General features: G+C 48.1%; 1 protein-coding gene across 13 annotated transcripts in view; it reads right to left on the bottom strand.

Moving 5' to 3' along the window:
* LOC139278603 (phosphatidylinositol 3-kinase C2 domain-containing subunit gamma-like) overlaps window positions 1–19719 on the bottom strand; it is a 261681-nt gene that overhangs the window by 182738 nt on the left and 59224 nt on the right. For all 13 annotated transcript variants that reach the window (XR_011596318.1, XR_011596319.1, XM_070897571.1 and 10 more), the window contains exon 9: window positions 6962–7078. Coding sequence is in view for 11 of the 13 variants with exons in the window: in XM_070897571.1 (XP_070753672.1) it covers window positions 6962–7078 (117 nt within the window). In the remaining 2 variants the exon portion in view is untranslated. The remainder of the gene's footprint in view (window positions 1–6961; window positions 7079–19719) is intronic.

Here is a 19719-nt window from a genome sequence, read left to right as displayed (position 1 = left end):
ATATTGATGCATTTTCTTTACCCCATAAACACACGCTAACGCTTCTTTTTCAATCATGCTGCAGGCTCTCTCAGCCTCAGACAGACATCTGGATGCATAAGCAACCGGTTGCAATTTCTCAGATTCATTAGCTTGTTGCATTACACACCCCACACCGTATGACGACACATCACATGCTAGTACCAAATGCTTACATGGATCATACAACACAAACAATTTGTTTGAGCATAACAGTTTCCTAATTTTCTCAAAGGCATTTTCTTGGCTTTTACCCATACCCATTCACCTCCTTTATGCAGTAAAGAGTGCAGTGGTTCTAACAGTGTGCTAAGACCCAGTAAGAAATTACCAAAGTAGCTCAGGAGTCCTAGAAACGACCGCAGCTCCGTCACGTTCTGTGGTCTCGGTGCGTTCTTGATTGTCTCCGTCTTCAAATCGATGGGCCTGATGCCGTCCGCCGCAATTCTTCTCCCCAGGAACTGCACTTCAGGCGCCAGGAAAACGCACTGAGCGTTTTAGCTCGAGCCCCACACGGTTCCTCCAGGTTCTGCAGGTGCTCGACGGTGTCCCGACCTGCAACCAAGATGTCATCCTGGAAGACCATGGTGCACGGGACCGACTTCAGCAAGCTTTCCATGTTCCTCTGGAATATCACCGTGGCTGATCGAATCCCAAATGGCATCTGTTGCAAATGAAAAGACCTTTGTGCGTGTTGATGCAGGTGGGACCCTTCGATGATTCCTCCAGCTCCTGCATCATGTAGGTCGAGGTCAAGTCCAGCTTCGTGAACGTTTTTCCTCCCGCCAGCGTCGCAAATAGGTCATCTGCCTTTGGTACCGGGTATTGATCCTGCAGGGAGAAACGATTGATAGTTACTTTGTAATCACCACAGATTCTGAAGGTGCCGTCTTCCTTGAGGACTGGAACAATCGGACTGACCCACTTGTTGAATTCGCTCAGCGAAATGATGCCCTCTCGTTGCAGCCGGTCCAGCTCGATCTCCACCCTCTCTCTCATCATGTACGGTGCCGCTCTTGCCTTGTGATGGATGGGTCGCGCCCCCGGAATTAAGTGGACCTGCACTTTTGTTCCTTGGAACTTTCCGATGCCTGGTTTGAACAGCGAGGGGAACTTGTTTAGGACCTAGGCACATGAAGTGTCGTTGACAGACAAAAGCGCTCGGATGTTGTCCCAGTTCCAGTGTATCTTTCCCAGCCAGCTCCTGAACAGCGTGGGGCCATCGCCCGATACCACCCAGACTGGTAAATCGTGCACCGCTCCATCGCAGGAGACCTTTACAGTAGCACTGCCGATTACAGGAATCAGTTCCTTTGTGTACGTTCTCAGTTTAGTGCCAATGGGAGTCAGGGTTGGCCTTGAGGCCTTGCTGCACCACAATTTATCGAAAGTCTTTTTGCTCATTATGGACTGGCTCGCGCCCATGTCCAGCTCCATTGAAACTGGGAGTCCATTTAATTCAACCTTCAGCATTATCGGGGGACACTTTGTGGGAAGTGTGCGCACCCCAAATACCTCTGTCTCCTCAGCCTGAGGCTCTGGTTCGTCGTGATCCAATACTTCGGTTCTGTCTTCATGAAGGAAGATACAAATAACCTTCCAAATGTACTAGGGGACAGTGGGTCTAGTGAGAAGGAGGAACTGAAAGATATCCTTATTAGGCGGGAAATTGTGTTAGGGAAATTGATGGGATTAAAGGCCGATAAATCCCCGGGTCCTGATAGTCTGCATCACAGAGTACTTAAGGACGTGGCCCGAGAAATAGTGGATGCATTGGTGATCATTTTCCAACAGTCTATCGACTCTGAATCAGTTCCTATGGACTGGAGGGTAGATAATGTAACACCACTTTTTAAAAGAGGGAGAGAGAAAACGGGTAATTATAGACCGGTTAGCCTGACATCAGTAATGGGGAAAATGTTGGAATCAATCATTAAGGATGAAATAGCAGCGCATTTGGAAAGCAATGACAGGATCGGACCAAGTCAGCATGGATATATGAAAGGGAAATCATGCTTGACGAATCTTCTGGAATTTTTTGAGGATGTAACTAGCAGAGTGGACAAGGGATGTGGTGTATTTGGACTTTCAAAAGGCTTTTGACAAGGTCCCGCACAAGAGATTGGTGTGCAAAATCAAAGCGCATGGTATTGGGGGTAATGTACTGATGTGGATAGAGAACTGGTTGGCAGACAGGAAGCAGAGAGTCGGGATAAATGGGTCCTTTTCAGAATGGCAGGCAGTGACTAGTGGAGTGCCACATGGCTCAGTGCTGGGACCCCAGCTCTTTACAATATACATTAACGGTTTGGATGAAGGAATAGAGTTTGCAGATGACACTAAACTGGGTGGCAGTGTGAGCTGTGAGGAGGACGCTAAGAGGCTGCAGGTTGACTTGGACAGGTTAGGTGAGTGGGCAAATGCATGGCAGATGCAGTATAATGTGGATAAATGTGAGGTTATCCATTTTGGGGGCAAAAACACGAAGGCAGAATATTATCTGAATGGCAGCAGACTAGGAAAAGGGGAGGTGCAACGAGACCTGGGTGTCATGGTTCATCAGTCATTGAAAGTGGGCACACAGGTACAGCAGGCGGTAAAGAAGGCAAAATGGTATGTTGGCCTTCATAGCTTGGGGATTTGAATATAGGAGCAGGGAGGTCTTAATGCAGTTGTACAGGGCCTTAGTGAGGCCTCACCTGGTCTTCAATTTTGTGTTTAGTTTAGGTTGCCTAGTCTGAGGACGGACGTTCTTGCTATTGAGGGAGTGCAGCGAAGGTTCACCAGACTGATTCCAGGGATGGCTGGGCTGTCATATGAGGAGAGACTGGATCAACTGGGCCTTTATTCACTGGAGTTTAGAAGGATGAGAGGGGATCTCATAGAAACATAGAAGATTCTGACTCTACTGGACAGGTTAGATGCGGGAAGAATGTTCCCGATATTGGGGAAGTCCAGAACCAGGGGACATAGTCTTAGGATAAGAGGTAGGCCATTTAGGACTGAGATGAGGAGAAACTTCTTCACTCAGAGTTGTTAACCTGTGGAATTCCCTGCTGCAGAGAGTTGTTGATGCCAATTCATTGGATATAGTCAAGAGGGAGTTAGATATGGCTCTTACTGTAGTGTCTCAGCACCTTGTTACAAACTCACACGAGGCATGTATATATCAGACACGGTCACTCTGTGACCTTCACTTTATTCCCAGGACCAAGGAGTGCTGACCCTGGGTGGGACCTCCCCTTTTATACCTGGAAACCCAGGTGAGGAGTGTCTCCCGCAAGCTCACCCCCTGTGGTCAGGGTGTGCATTTCAAAGGTACAGGTACAGTATGCATGAGTTACAGTTACAGAACTATTGTCATTGCAAGCTGGTGAAATACATGACACTTACGTTTAAGGGGATCAAGGAGTATGGAGAGAAAGCAGGAAACGGGTACTGAAGGAATGATCAGCCATTATCTTATTGAATGGCGGTGCAGGCTCGAAGGGCCGAATGGCCTACTACTGCACCTATTTTCTCTGTTTCTATGTTTTTATCCACAGTGGATCTGTCCTCTGCAACATGGTGGTTTGCAGGATTAACAGGGTTTGCAGCTCGCCTGCACAAACGTTGGAGGTGTCCCATTGTTCCACAGCCCTTGCAAATGTATCCTTTGAAGGGGCATGAATGGAAACGATGATCTCCTCCACAGTGCCAACAAGATGTTAATGGCCTTGCATTCATCACCATTGATGGTGGACTCAGACATCTGCAGATGTGCAGCTGCTGGCATGTGAGTCCTATCTTGTACATTACAATTTGAAAACAATTTGAAAACTTTGTTCACAGTACTTGCAGCAGCACTCGTGTGCCGAGAGATTTGTTTGGTATTGTCACTGGTGGTGATGAACGCCTGGGCTATCGCTATGGTTTTACTCAAGGTTGGGGTCTCTACAGTCAAAAGTTTGCAAAGTGTTACTTCATGGCCAATGCCAAGTACAAAGAAGTCCCTGAGCATGTGCTCCAAGTGTCCTTCAAATTCGCAATGTCCTGCTAGGCGCCTTAGCTCGGCGACGACTTCGCGACTTCCTGGCCTTCAGACCTCTTATACATGTAGAACCAGTACCTCGCCATCAGAACGCTTTCCTTCGGGTTTAGATGCTCCCAGACCAGTGTGCACAAATCATTGTACGACTTCTCTGTGGGTTTCGCTGGAACGAGCAGATTTTTCATGAGGCCATATGTTGGTGCCCCCCAAACGGTGAGGAGGATCGCCCTTCATTTGGCAGCGTTCACTTCTCCTTCCAGCTCGTTGACCACGAAGTATTGGCCGAGTCGGTCCACAAAGGTTTCCCAATCATCTCCCTCCGAAAATTTCTCCAGGATGCCCATTGTTCTCTGCCTTGTTGTGGCGGGGTTCATCATATGTATCTCGTCGCCAGTTGTTATGCCTTGAATAAAGAATCTGACCAGATACTGTAAGCTCAAAGTAATGTTTGACCGTACTCCTTTATTACAGGTCTCCAGAGTGTCTCTCCAGCCTGTGAGACCTCCTATGTACAGGTGCTCCCAAGGGATTGTGGGATCCCTTGGGACACCAGCGGATGAGCCCTCTGGTGGTTAAACAAGGCATTTGCAGGTTTACATATATAACAATTAGAGGAGAGTCCCACGGCCCAGACAATAGCAGAAGGGACGGGGGTGAGGGGGCTGGATGAGGAGGGAGAAGAGGAGAGGACAGAAGAGGTGGGGGAGGGGGGAGGGGGAGACAAGGGAGGAGTGGGGAATGGGAGAGAGGTGGAAGAGCAGAGACGGGGGGGTGGGGGAGGGGAAGAGGAGGGATGATAAAGGGCAGGGGGGGGAAGGAAGAGAGACTGGGATGGGGGGCAGGAAGAGGAAGAGAGACGGGGGGGGGTGATGGAGGAAGAGAGATGAGTTGTGGGAGGGGGGGGGGATGGAGGAGGAGGAGGAAGAGAGTTGGGGGTGGGTCGGGAGAGAGGAGGGTGGAGGAAAAGCGAGAGGAGGGGAGGGTGGGAAAGAGAGGAGGAGGGGGCATGGGAGAGAGAGAGGCATGTGGGAGAGAGAGGAGGGGGGCATGTGGGAGAGAGAGGAGGGGGGCATGTGGGAGAGAGAGGAGGGGGGCATGTGGGAGAGAGAGAGAGGAGGGGGGGTGGGTGTGAGAGAGGAGGGGGGTGTGGGTGTGAGAGAGGAGGGGGGGTGTGGGTGTGAGAGAGAGGAGGGGGGTGTGGGTGTGAGAGAGGAGGGGGGGTGTGAGTGAGAGAGAGGAGGGGGGGTGTGAGTGAGAGAGAGGAGGGGGTGGTGGGAGAGAGAGGAGGGGGTGGTGGGAGAGAGAGGAGGGGGTGGTGGGAGAGAGAGGAGGGGGTGGTGGGAGAGAGAGGAGGGGGTGGTGGGAGAGAGAGGAGGGGGGGCATGGGAGAGAGAGGAGGGGGTGGTGGAAAGAGGAATGGGGTGGGGGTTGTAAAAAGAGAAAGAGGGACGGGGTGGTGGGGAAGAAGAGACGGGGGTGTGTGGAGAAGAGGTGGGGGGGGAAAGGAGAGAGAGGAGGGGGGGAAAGGAGAGAGGGGGGGGAGAGAAAGAGGGGGGGAAAGAGAGGGGGCAGAGAAAGAGAGGGTAGAGAAAGAGAGGGGGGTCACTGAGAGGGGAGGGGGGCAGGAAGAGAGAGAGAGGGGGGAGGGGGGCAGGAAGAAAGAGAAAGGGGAGGGTGCAGGAAGAAAGAGGGGGGAGGGGGAAGAGAGAGGGTGAGGGGGGAGAGAGAGAGAGAGAGAGAGAGAGAGAGAGAGAGAGAGAGAGAGAGAGAGAGAGGAGAGAAAGAGGGAAGGGGAGGGTGGGGGGGGGGGGGGAAAAGAGAGAGGGCAGGGTGGGGTGTCATGTATTCAACTGTCATTGTAATCCATGTATAAACTGACCTAAGTTGTACACCGTGGTGAACTTGTGGAGACACTCCTAACCTGGACTTTCAGGTATAAAAGGGGAATCTCCATCCATCTTCTTCTCTTCAGTGCTGGAATAAAGGGGAGAGAGAGAGAGAGAGAGAGAGAGAGAGAGAGAGAGAGAGAGATGGCCAACTCGTTGAATTCGACTGGTGATACTTTCGGCCAGGGTTAGGAACGGCACCGGAGAGGGAGGAGAGGGGGAATAGACTTTTGGCATAAACACTTTAATAATTTGATGCTGGTAAGCTGCTACAATGTGCAAGGTGCTTGAGCAGGTTGCTGTGAGCTGGCCAGAATGCTGTATGTTTCACTTTCCAGCCTCAGCCCGCAGTGTGTTCCTCGTTACCCTGGCAACCCGATCTTTTTGGCGCTGATCTTAGGCTCCGCCCCCAAACCTAAGGATAGGCTAGGCGGCACCAAAATCAACAATTCAAGCGGGGAAAGTTGGATGATATTTTTTGGGACGTAGTTGGGTCCCCAAAAATCGGGCGGAACTCTTCAAGTACACCAAAAAATGGCTTTGGGGAAAATTGAGCCCTATAAATGGAGCCCTCTGTATTGTGACTCATCAGAGCCTCACACCGGCCTGTAGATTTGAATTCGGTTGTCCAATCCTGCCCATGAATTAGGCACACTTTCAGCAAGAAGCTCGACTGTCTAACATGGCCCATTTCAGTTGTCACTTAGCACAAATGAGTGGGGAATTGATAATATCAGTAAGTCGGTGGTGTGCAGAGACATAACTGCCTTTAATCGGCTGAGGTCGTTAATCTCTTTCGCTGGATATTAAAAGCAAGGCACTTTGTGAGGAATAAAGCAGTGATTTTAAGTGGTGAGGCTCCCAATGTGTTGCGTGGGCCACAGAACTAGCTCTATGGTGCCGCAGCCCAAAGCTCCGCCTGCAGTTTGCTTTGACAAAGGTCCACTCTGCTGCCGAGTTGGACAATATCAGATCTTAGCCATGTCAAAGCTCATAGACTTCCCTTTTGAGCTTATTCAGACTGTACCTGTAGCAGAACAACCGACTTCAGCTGCTGAATGGCATCAGTTATTTCCTTTGTTTCCACCGATGAAAGCACGTAGCATATGGCTTTAACCTCCTCAACAACACGACCGGTGCTTTTCTGTAAAGGAGCAGAAGAGAAGCATTGGTTTCCCACCTTCCAGGAACAAACGTGGCCACAAATTTCATAAATGGCAGTAACCAGAGGAACTGGGCTCACAAAAGTGCATCAAAACAGTTCCCAGTGGGAATGCCCTTAAACTCTTTTCCACAAGAAATAGGAGCAGGAATAGACCATTTGATCCCTCGAGCTGCTCTGCCATTTAATATCATGGCTCATCTGATCATGGACTCAATTCCACTTCGCTGCCCACTTTCCATAAACCTTTATTCCCTTATCACTCAAAAATCTGTCTATCTCTGCCTTAAATATATTCAAAGACACAGCCTTCACAGCTCTCTGGGGCAGTGAATTCCACAGATTTACAACCCTCAGAAGAAATTTCTCCTCATCTCAATTTTAAATGGGCGGCCCCTTATTCCGAGACTATGTCCCCTAGTTTTAGTTTCCCTCATGAGTGGAAATATACTCTGTGCATCCATCTTGTCCTCCCCTTTCATTATCTTATATTTCGATAATGTAATGTATGTACATAAGGTCTGCCCACCACCAGAGGGCACTACCGTCGGAGGTCCTAGGATCATAGGTACAGTCATGCTGGGCCTGGTATAGAAGCTGAACTTCACCTTTGTATCTTCACTTCTGGAAGCCATTAAAGACTGACCAGGTTACACATGGTCACTGGCTCACAGTACGGAGTTCATTGTATCATTTCATACACTATAACTGGCGAGGAGGCAAATACAAACCCATGCAAAAGTATGGCGAGCACAGTACGATCGAGTACTGTTGAAATTCGAGAGATTCAATGAGGGAGAGGATTGGGGAGATTTCACAGATCGTCTTGACCAGTATTTCGTGACAAACGACCTAAACAAAGACGAGGATGCAGAGAAGCTCAGGGCAGTTCTTCTCACTGTCTGTGGCCCCACGATCTATGCACTCATCAAGAATCTGCTCTCACCCACTCTTTCTACAGAAAAGGATTACAAAGAACTATGTGCTCTAGTTCAGGAACACCTTAAACCCACGAAAGGAATCCTCATATCCAGATATTGCTTCTATACGCATGTTTGTCCAGAAGGCCAGGACATAGCGGCATTTGTTGCTGACCTGAGAAGTCTTGCAGGGCCTTGCAAATTTGGGCCTGCGTTGGAAGACATGCTGTGTGACTTTTTCGTGATCGGGGTCAACCATGAAGTGATCTTAAGAAAGCTGCTGGCTGCGGAGATGCCGGACCCCTCAGCAAGGTCATCACCATCGCCCAGGCTTGCATATCCATGTAGAAAAGCACGAAGCAGATATCGCGACAAAACAGGAACTCCACGGCAAGTGCTGTGTACAAAAATTGTATCGACGGCCGGCAGAGCTGCACAGGGCAGAGCCTACTCGACTGCATCTGCAAAGCCGGGAGCCGCTCAAAGCCCACCATCGGGCGCAAATCCGAGCTCAACGTGTTGGCGTTGCGGGGGCAATCACCGACACCACCAGTGCCGCTTCAGGCAGTATATATGCAGAGGGTGTACGAAGATGGGACATCTTCAGCGGACGTGTCCACAGCAGAGCAAGCGAGCTGCGACACACCACGTGGATGCTGATCAATCCAATGCGGATCTGGCGATGCAGCCGGAGACATTTGAGAGCTCCGAGGAGGAAGTGTATAGCGTACGTGCATTCCTAACAAAGGGCCAATCGATAATGATGGAGGTTAAATTAAATGGCGTGGCGGTATCCATGGAATTAGACTCGGGTGCGAGTCAATCGATAATGAGCCAGAGGACTTTCAAAAAGCTGTGAGAGACCCAAGCTGAGTCCGATAAATGCGAAGTTGCGTACCTACACCAAAGAGCTCATACCAGTGATCGGTAGTGCAGCAGTAAGAGTGTCGTACAAGGGAGCGGTTCATGATCTACCATTATGGATTATCCTGGGCAACTGCCCATCGTTATTTGACAGGAGTTGGCTCGAGAAAATAAAATGGAAATGGTACGATATCAAAGCTTTGTCATCAGTGGATGATGATTTGTGTGCTCAAGTGCTGAGCAAATTTCCCTCACTGTTTGAACCGGGAATTAGCAGCTTCAAGGGAGCCACGATGCAGATTCACTTAGGCCCAGACACAAAGCCCATCCATCACAAAGCCAGGGCAGTCCCGCACATAATGAGAGAAAAGGTAGAGTTCGAAATGAACAGGCTACAACGCGAGGGGGTCATCTCACCGGTTGAATTTAATGAATGGGCCAGTCCCATTGTTCCGGTGTTAAAGAGCGACGGCATGGTCAGGATTTGTGGAGACTACAAGGTCACGATCAACCGAGTTTCGAAACAAGATCAGTACCTGCTACCGAAAGCTGATGACCTGTTTGCAACGCTAGCCGGGGGAAAATTGTTCACCAAATTGGATCTAACGTCGGCCTACATGACACAGGAACTGGTTGAATAAAAGAAACTTATGTGCATCAACGCGCACAAAGGACTGTTTATTTCCAACAGGTGCCCTTTTGGCATTCATTCAGCGGCAGCCATATTTCAGAGAAACATGGAGAGCCTATTGAAATCCGTCCCAGGACCGTGGTATTCCAAGACGACATCCTAGTCACAGGTTGTGACACCGCCGAGCACCTGCACAATCTGGAAGAGGTTCTGCGTCATCTGGACAAAGTGGGACTCAGGCTGAAACGTTCGAAGTGCGTTTTCATGGCACCAGTGTCGAATTCCTTGGACAAAAGATTGCTGCAGACGGAATCAGGCCTACAGACGCGAAAGCAGAGGCCATCAAAAATGCGCCCAGGCCCCAGAATATGACGGAGCTGCCTTCGTTCCTGGGTCTTCTCAACTACTTCGGTAACATCTTACCCAGATTGAGCACAGTATTAGAGCCTTTGCAGAAGCTGCTCAGGAAAGGAAATGACTGGGTGTGGGGTGAACTTCAAGACAGAACCTTTGAGAAGGCTAGAAATCTGTTGTGTTCCCACAAGCTACTGGTACTGTATGACCCTTGCAAAGGTCTAGTTTTGACCTGTGATGCATCATCCTATGGGGTCGGCTGCGTACTCCAGCAAACAAATGAGTCAGGCAAACTACAACCAGTTGCATACACGTCTTGAAGCCTGTCCAAGGCGGAAAGGGCCTACTGCATGGTAGAGAAAGAGGCATTAGCATGTGTTTATGGGATAAAAAAAATGCACCAGTACCTATTTGGGCTTCGCTTCGAGCTGGAAACCGATCACAAGCCGCTTATATCGTTGTTCTCGGAACAGAAAGATATCAACCAACGCATCATCCTGCATCCAGAGGTGGGCGCTGATATTATCTGCCTATGATTGTCATTCGCCATAGACCAGGCACCGACAACTGCGTTGATGCATTGAGCTGGTTACCGTTGCCCACACCGGAGGTGGAAATGCCAATGCCCGCAGAGCTACTCCTGGTCATGGATGCCTTTGAGAGTGAAGGGCCACCGATCACTCCTCAACAAGTTATGACCTGGACCAGCCTGGATCCGACCCTATCGGTTGTAAAGCGTTGTGTTCTTAACGGGGACTGGTCGACCATCCCCAAGGAAATGGGTGATGAAACCAAACCGTACAGCCGTCGCAAAGATGAGCTTTCCATCCAGTCCGACTGTTTACTGTGGGGTAATCGTGTTGTAATGCCCAAGACAGACAGGGCAAGATTTGTACGGGAGTTACATAGTACGCATCCCGGTATTGTCATGATGAAGGCCATCGCCAGGTCCCATGTTTGGTGGCCTGGCATTGACTCGGACTTAGAGTCATGCGTGCATCAGTGCAGCACGTGCATGTAGTTAAGCAATGCCCCAAAGGAAGCTCCGCTCAGACTGTGGTCATGACCATCCAAAACCGTGGTCTAGAATCCACATCGACTTTGCAGGCATAGGCCAGCCCACATTGCCCCTTCCTCGGTAAAATGTTTTTTGTGGTGGTGGATGCATACTCTAAATGGATAGAATGTGTGATCATGTCATCCAGCACTTCCACTGTCACCATTGAGAACCTGAGAGCCACGTTTGCCACACATGGTCTGCCAGACATCATTGTCAGCGACAACGGACCGTGTTTCACGAGCCTGGAGTTTCAAGAGTTCATGAAACACAACGGCATAAAACACATGAGGCCAGCCCCGTTTAAACCCGCATCCAATGGTCAAGCAGAGTTCAAACCATCAAGCAGAGCCTGAAATGCATAACTCACAGTTCCTTGCAGTCACGCTTGTCATGCATACTGCTCAGTTACAGGACAAGGCCACACACACTCACCGGGTCCCACCTGCGGAACTATTGATGCAGCGGCCTCAAAATCAGGCTCTCTCTAGTCCATCCTGACCTTAACGATCATGTCGAAACCCGACGTCATTGCCAGCAGTGGTATCACAACCGCGCCGCAGTGTCACGCGACATATCTGTAAATGACCCAGTGTATGTACTTAACCATGGTCAAGGGCCCAAGTAGCTCCCCGGCAATGTTACGGATAAGGAGGGTAACCGGGTGTATATGGTTAAGCTCAAGAATGGGCAGATTTGCAGGAAACATTGATCAAATCAAGCTAAGACACACTGACGAACCTGAACAGTCGGAAGAAGACATCGCGAGCTTAGACTACCAATCAACTCACGTCCAGCCATCAGAATAACTCACTGTGGTCAACGCCCAGCCCCAAGTCGTGAGAGACTCAGACAGCACTGGGATTATACTGAGGTGGTCAACCAGGGAGCGGAAGGCTCCGGACCGTCTGAACTTGTAATATGGACTTGTGCCAAGATCGGAGGGGTGGGGGGGGGAGAAATGATGTAATGTTTGTACATAAGGTCTGACCACCACAAGAGGGCACTACCGTCTGAGGTCCTAGGGTCATCGGTACACAGTACCCCAGATGTGGCCTCACCAATACCCTATACAGTTATAGCAGGACTTCCCTGCTTTTATACTCAATCTCTCTAACAATAAAGGCCAACATTCCATTTGCCTTCCTGATTGCTTCTTGTGCCTGCATACTAATTTTGTGTTTCATGCAAAGGACCCCCAGGTCTCTCTCTCAGCAGCATCATCATCATCATCATCATAGGCAGTCCCTATGATGACGATGATGATGATGATGATGATGATGATGGAGAGAGGATGACTTGCTTCCATGCCAAAAAAAAAAAGAATGAATTCACAGGTGTTTCGAATGAAGAACCCGAACCACATCCTCAAGGGTGGAAGATGCCTGTGCGAGGATTTTTTTTTAAAAACATGTGGTGGCGTTGCACACCAGCCACCACACGGGCTTGACAGACTAGGTCTTGGTTCAGTGGCAAGGATTACCCAAGACAACTGAAAACCTGCTCTGCTGCACGGACCTAGTGCACACACATATTGCATTGTGGGCTGGCCCGTGCTGCCCCTGGGCCCCTGGCTCCGAACTCACGCCTCCCGTGAGCCCCGATCACGTCCCTCCTCAATCTCTCGCCGCTCCTTCGCCCCAATCTCGCCGCTCCTGCTGTGTATGCCCACGGTCCAATCACCGACCTGGACCTTGCTGACATCACTCTTTGCTGCCGTCGCAGCTCGCGCTGTACCTTGTAATGGCATGCCTCCACGCTGCTCCTGGGCCTCCGCACACTGCTCCTTTTATGGCCCCGACCTGCCGCTGACGGTCTCCCGCAGGTCGGAGCCTCCACGCTGATTGATATAAGATTTAGATAAACCCGGTCTCTCTGTACTGAAGCACTTTGCAATTTTTCTCCATTTAAGTAATAATCTGCTCTTTTATTTTTTTTGCCGAAGTGGATAACCTCACATTTTCCCACATTATACACCATCTGCCAAATTTTTGCCCACTCACTTAGCCTGTCTATATCACTTTGCAGATTTTGTGTCCTCCTCACAATTTGCTTTCCCACCCATCTTTGTCTCATCAGCAAACTTGGCAACATTACACTTGGTCCCTTCATCCAAGTCATTAATATAGATTGTAAATAGTTGAGGCCCCAGCATCGATCCCTGTGGCACCCCACTAGTAACTGTTTGCCAACCAGAAAATGACCCATTTATCCTGACTCTCTGTTAGTTAGCCAATCCTCTATCCATGCTAATATATTACCCCTAACCCCGTGAGCTTTTATCTTGTGCAGTAATCTTTTATGTGGCATCTTATTGAATGCCTCCTGGAATTCCAAATACACTGGTTCTCCCTGATCCATCCTGCTCATTACATCCTTGAAGAACTCCAGCAAATTTATCAAACATGATTTCCCTTTCATAAAACCATGCTGACTCTGCTGGATTGAGTTATGCTTTTCCAAATGTCCTGATACTGCTTCCTTAATAATAGACTCCAACATTTTCCCAACAACAGATGTTAGGCTAACTGGTTTATAGTTTCCTGCTTTCTGTCTGCCTCAGTTTTTTAAAATAGGGGCGTTACATTTGCTGTTTTCCAATCCGCTGGCATCTCCCCAGAATTTTGGTAGATTACAACCAATGCATCCACTATCTCTGCAGCCACTGCTTTAAGGACCCTAGGATGCGAGCCATCAGGTCTATGGGACTTGTCCGCTTTTAATCCCATTATTTTACCAAGTACTACTTTAGTGATAGCGATTGTATTAAGTTCCTCCCTCTCTATAGCCCTTTATTTATCCCCTATTGGGATGTTTTTAGTGTTTTCTACTGTGAAGACCGATACAAAATATTTGTTCAAAGTCTCTGCCATTTCCCTGTTCCCCATTATTAATTCCCCAGTCTCATCCTCTAGGGGACCAACCTTTATTTTAGCTACTCTTTTCTTTTTCACATACCTGTAGAAATTCTTACTATCTGTTTTTATATTTTGTGCTAGTTTACTTTCATAATCTATCTTCTCAGTCTATAATTTTTTTTAGTCATTCTTTGCTGGCTTTTAAAAGTTTCCCAATCCTCTGGCCTGCCACTGGTCTTGGCCACATTGTATGCCCTTGTTTTCAATTTGATACCATCCCTTATATGCTTAGTTAGCCACGGATGGTTATTCCTTCTCTTACAGCCTTTCCTTCTCATTAGGATATATTTTCGTTGAGAGTTATGAAATATCTCCTTAAATGTCTGCCACTGCTCATCAACCATCTCACTCCAATCTATTTTCCCAGTCCACTTTAGCCAACTCTGCCTTCATACCATTGTCGTTTCCTTTATTTAAGCTTAGGACATTGAATCTTTAACCAACTTTCTCACCCTCCAACTGAATTTGAAATTCAACCCAGTTTTTCCTCAAGGGCTTCTCTGAGTTTTCATGTTAGTTATTACATTCCCAAATATTCTTAGTGTTCACCATGGTTACGGGAATTCTGGGAAATGGATCACATTTCCATTTTGGATGCCTAAGCCAAAAAGTTACTGTTGGCGACACTATATTAATGGATGCATGTTTAATGCATTTATATGACATTCCCCGGCCAACATTTTAAAGCAGAAGTTAATCCCTTTATTTTAAAATGGCGGACAGAGGACTGTAATGTGAGTGTATTAAGGATTCATCTGGCAATATAATAAACAGTAAATTCCAGGCGAGGCAAGCAACAGTCTGATTCACAGTCAACCTCTCTTTGCTAATATGCCCCGTACCGTCTCTGGCATTGAAGTCGTCAAACAGGATCAGTTTGTCGTCCGTAGAGACTCGGCACAGGGATTGTTCGAGGCTGGAGTAGAATTCCTTTTTGGTCTCATCTGTTGCGTCGCGTGTTGGGGCATATGCGCTGATGACTGTGGCGCACTGGTTCCGGGCTAGGGTGAGCCAGAAAGTCATGAGACATTCGCTTATCCCGCAGGTGGAGTCTCTGAGACGGCCCACCAGCTCATTCTTGATGGCGAAGCCAATTCCATGGAGGCGGCATTCTTCTTCAGGTTTAGACACATCGTCAGTGTTCTCGCTCAGGCCAACATCCCCAGCATCGAAGCAGTGACCACGCTCGACCAGCTCCGTTGGGTGGGCCACATCATCCACATGCCCGACATGAGACTCCATAAGCAAGAGCTCTACTCGGAACTCCTACACGGCAAGCGAGCTCCAGGTGGGCAGAGGAAACGCTTCAAGGACACTCTCAGCCTCCTTGATAAAGTGTAGCATCCCCACCGGCACCTGGGAATCCCTGGCCGAAGACTGCCCAAAGTGGAGGGTGAGCATCCGGGAGGGTGCTGAGCTCCTCGGGTCTTGTCACCGAGAGCATGCAGAAAACAAGCGCAGGCAGCGGAAGGAGCATGTGGCAAACCAGGCTCCCCACCCACCCTTTCCTTCAACCACTGTCTGCCCCACCTGTTAGAGATTGTAATTCTCACATTGGACTGTACAGCCACCTGAGAACTCACTTTTAGAGTGGAAGCAAGTCTTCCCTCGATTTCGAGGGACTGCCTATGATGATGATGCCCCAACAATGTGGCTTAACTTAAATTAAGAGGATGTGTGTGGATTTTTCTCATTCCCTAAAATCTCCTCTCCACCTCTCAAAGTTTCCCTCCACTGTGCTGTCCTTGGCACATTACTCCTGCTGCAGAATGGTTCCACAAGGTGTCAGTAGGTCTTATTCAGCTGGTTACCCCTTGTGTCAACATAGTGTCAGGCTTTATTCATCCACAGGCAGGGATCTCAGCCAAGCCTAATAAGAACTTTACAACATAAGAATTAGGAGGAGTTGGCCATTTGGCCCCTCGAGCCTGCTACATCATTCAATACGATTATGGCTGATCTTCTACCTCAACTCCACTTTCCTGCACTATCCCCATTTCCCTTGATATTCAAAAATCTATCGATCTCTATCTTAAAAAGCCTCCACAGCCCTCTGGGATAGAGAATTCCAAAGAATCTCCACCCGCTCTGTAATGTGTATAATAAATTGAATGACTTGTTACTGTAAGCTCACTCAGGTGCAAACCTGGTTCAACTTTATTCGTGCCCAAAGTGTGCACATGACATGGTACTCACTCTTATATACCAGGGACCGCGCACACATGCATACAGCCTGATGACCTCTGACAGTGGCGCCCCCTGGTGTCTAGTGACCCCAAGCATCAATACACAACATTCCCCTTCAAGATCTTAGTATCAGTCTCTTTACAAATTAAGACGGTCTGGGGCTTTCCGCTCACGAGTTGATCGTCTCAGTTCAACTCCAGTTCTGGGCGAGCGTTCTGAGTCAGTTATGGCTGGAGGCTGAGTAACCGGTCTGATGGGAGTGGTGATGACCCTATCAGAGACTGAAAGTCCAGATTCAGTAATGACAGCAGAGTCTTCTGATGAATGAACATTAGTTGGTTGGTCACTGACTGCATCTTCCTCAACCGGTTCTGGTTCATCCGTGTGCCACAGTTTTGTCTGATCAACATGTTTCCTGCATGTTTGCCCATTCTTGAGCACGACAATAAACACTCTGTTACCCTCCTTGGCCGTAACAGTACCGGCGATCCACTTTGGACCTTGACCATAATTCAGCACATAAACTGGATCGTTAACAGAGATTTCACGTGACACAGCAGCACGATCACGATACTATTGCTAATTTTGACGTTTGTTTTCAACATGATCATTCAAATCAGGATGGACAAGAAAAAGCTTGGTCTTGAGATTTCTCTTCATCAGTAGTTCAGCAGGGGAGACCCTGGTAAGCATGTGAGGTCTTGTCCTGTAATTAAGTGGTATACATGACAAATGAGTCTGCAGTGAAACCTGAGTCAAACGTTTCATGCTTTGTTCGATCGTTTGAACCGCACGCTTTGCTTGACCATTAGACACAGGTTTTAATGGAGCAGACCTTACATGTCTGATACCATTGAATTTCATGAACTCTTGGAACTCGAGACTTGTGAAGCAAGATCTGTTATCGCTCACAAAAATATCAGGCAAACCATGAGTAGCAAACATGACACGAAGGCTCTCAATAGTAGCTGTGAACGTACTGGATGACATAATAATACACTATCTATTTTGAATATGCATCCACCACAACAAAAAACATAGTTCCCAGGAAAGGGTCCGCAAAATCGATGTGTATCCTCGACCATGGTTTAGATGGCCATGACCAAAGACTCAGCGGAGATTCCGCTGGTGCTTTACTTAGCTGCATGCAAGTATTCCACTGATGCACACATGATTCCAGATCAGAGTCAATTCCAGGCCACCAAACATGAGCCCTGGCAATGGCTTTCATCATGACGATACCAGGATGAGTGCTATGTAGTTCACGTACAAATTTTTCTCTGCCTTTTTTAGGCATAACATGATTGCCCCACAGTAGACAATCTGACTGAATGGATAGTTCATCTTTGCGACGGTTGTAAGGTTTGGCCTCATCACACATTTCCATAGGTATTGCAGACCAATCACCACTGAGAACACAGCGTTTCACAACCAATAAAATAGGATTGTGGCTGGTCCATATCCTAACTTGTTGAGCAGTGACAGGAGTTCCTTCACTCTCAAAAGCCTCCATTACTAACAATAGATCTGCAGGTTGAGGCATCTTCACTTCAGTTGTGGGCAACAGCAGATGACTCAGTGCATCGACACAATTCTCAGTGCCCGGTCTATGATGAATAACATAAATCATAGGCTGACAATGTCAACACCCACCTCTGGATATGGGATGATGCATTGGTATTAATACCTTTGTTTTCCGAGAACAATGAAATGAGTGGCTTGTGATCCGTTTAGAGTTCAAAACGAAGACCAAACACGTACCGACGCATCTTTTTGACCCCATACACACAGGTCAAAGCTTCTTTTTCTATCATGCTGTAAGCTCTTTCCGCCTTTGACAAACTATGAAGCATACGCAACAGGTTGTAGCTTACCCGACTCATTTGCTTGTTGGAGTACTCGGCCAACCCTATATGATGAAGCATCACAAGCCAATACAAGACGCTTACACGGATCATAGTGAACAAGCAGCTTGTTCAAACAGAGCAGATTCTTGGATCTCAAAAGCTCTATCTTGAGATACACCCCAGACTCAGTTGTCACCTTTTTTGAGCAGCAGCTCTAGTAAAGTGCTCAATCTGGGTAAGAAATTACCAAAGTAGTTGAGTAGCCCAAGGAATGAACACAGCTCCGTCACATTCTGAGATCTGGGTGCATTTTTGATGGCCTTTGTTTTCGATTCAGCAGGCCTGATGCCATCAGCAGCAATCTTCCTCCCCAGGAATTCAACTTCAGATGCCATGAAGACACACTTCGAATGTTTCAGCCAGAATCCCACTTTGTCCAGACGATGTAGGACTTCAAGATTGTTCAGACGTTCAGCAGTATCGCAACCTGTGACCAGAATGTCATCTTGAAGCACGATGGTTCTAGGAACAGACTTCAGTAGACTCTCCATGTTTCTCTGAAATATGGCTGCAGCTGAACGGATTCCAAAAGGACACCTGTTGTAGACAAACAGTGCTTTATGGGTGTTGATGCAGTTGAGTTTCTTCGAAGTGTCGACAAGCTCCTGTGTCATATAAGCCGACGTCAGATCCAGTTTAGTGAACGACTTTCCACCAGCTAGCATGGTGAACACGTCATCAGCCTTCGGTAGCAGATAATGATCCTGTTTCGAAAATCGATTAATTGTAACCTTGTAGTTTCCACAGATCCTGACAGTGCCATCACTCTTTAACGCAGAAATGATACAACTGGCCCATTCGTTAAATTCGACCGGTGATGTGACCCTTTCACGTTGGGGTCTGTCAAGCTCAATTTCGACCTTTTCCCTCATCATGTACGGAACATACCGAGCTTTATGATAGACAGGCCTTGCATCAGAATCCAGGTGAATCTGTACCTGGGCTCCAGTAAAATTGCCAATGCCCGGTTCAAACAAACAACGAAGGAAACGTCTTCAGCACTTGAGCACACAAAGTGTCATCCACCGAGGACAAGGCTTTGATATCATTCCAGTTCCACTTGATTTTCTCGAGACAATTCCTGCCAAACAGCATTGGACCATTGCGTGGGATGATGCATAATGCTAAGTCGTGAATCACACCATCATACAACAACTTGACTACTACACTGCCAATCATCGGTAGGAGTTCCTTAGTGTAAGTACGCAACTTGGCATTGACTGAACTCAGCTTAGGCTTCACAGCCTCAGTGTCCCACAACTTGTTGAATGTCCTTTGACTCATTATCGACTGACTTGCACCCGTGTCCAGCTCCATTGATACGGGCACACCATTCAGCTTCACATTAATCATTATCGGTTGGCTCTTTGTCAGGAATGAATACAGGCCGTACACTTCCTCCTCGGGTTGCATATCCGGGCCAGCACTGGACTGGTCATCATCAATGTGATGAGCAGCAGCATGCTTGCTCAGTTGTGGGCACATTCGTTGTAGATGCCCCATTTTCGAACAGTTTTTACAGATGTACTGTTTAAACCAACACTGATGAGGCCGATGATAGCCCCCACAATGCCAACAGGGTGAAATCAGATTCGAACCAGTTGGCGGAATTTGAGCAGCTACAGGTTTCACATGAGCAGTCGAGTAGGCCCTGCCATAAGCAGCTCTGCCAGACGACGACACAATCTTGTTTACAGTAGTTGCTGTGGAGCTCCGATTCTTCGATGATATCTGCCTTAAATTATCAGTCGCCATGCATGCCTGGGCAGTCGCGATGGCCTTGCT

This window comes from Pristiophorus japonicus, chromosome 13, assembly GCF_044704955.1.
Source record: "Pristiophorus japonicus isolate sPriJap1 chromosome 13, sPriJap1.hap1, whole genome shotgun sequence".
NCBI lineage: Eukaryota > Metazoa > Chordata > Chondrichthyes > Pristiophoridae > Pristiophorus > Pristiophorus japonicus.
Note: the sequence above shows the minus strand (reverse complement) of the source record. Positions and strands in the feature narration are given on the sequence as shown.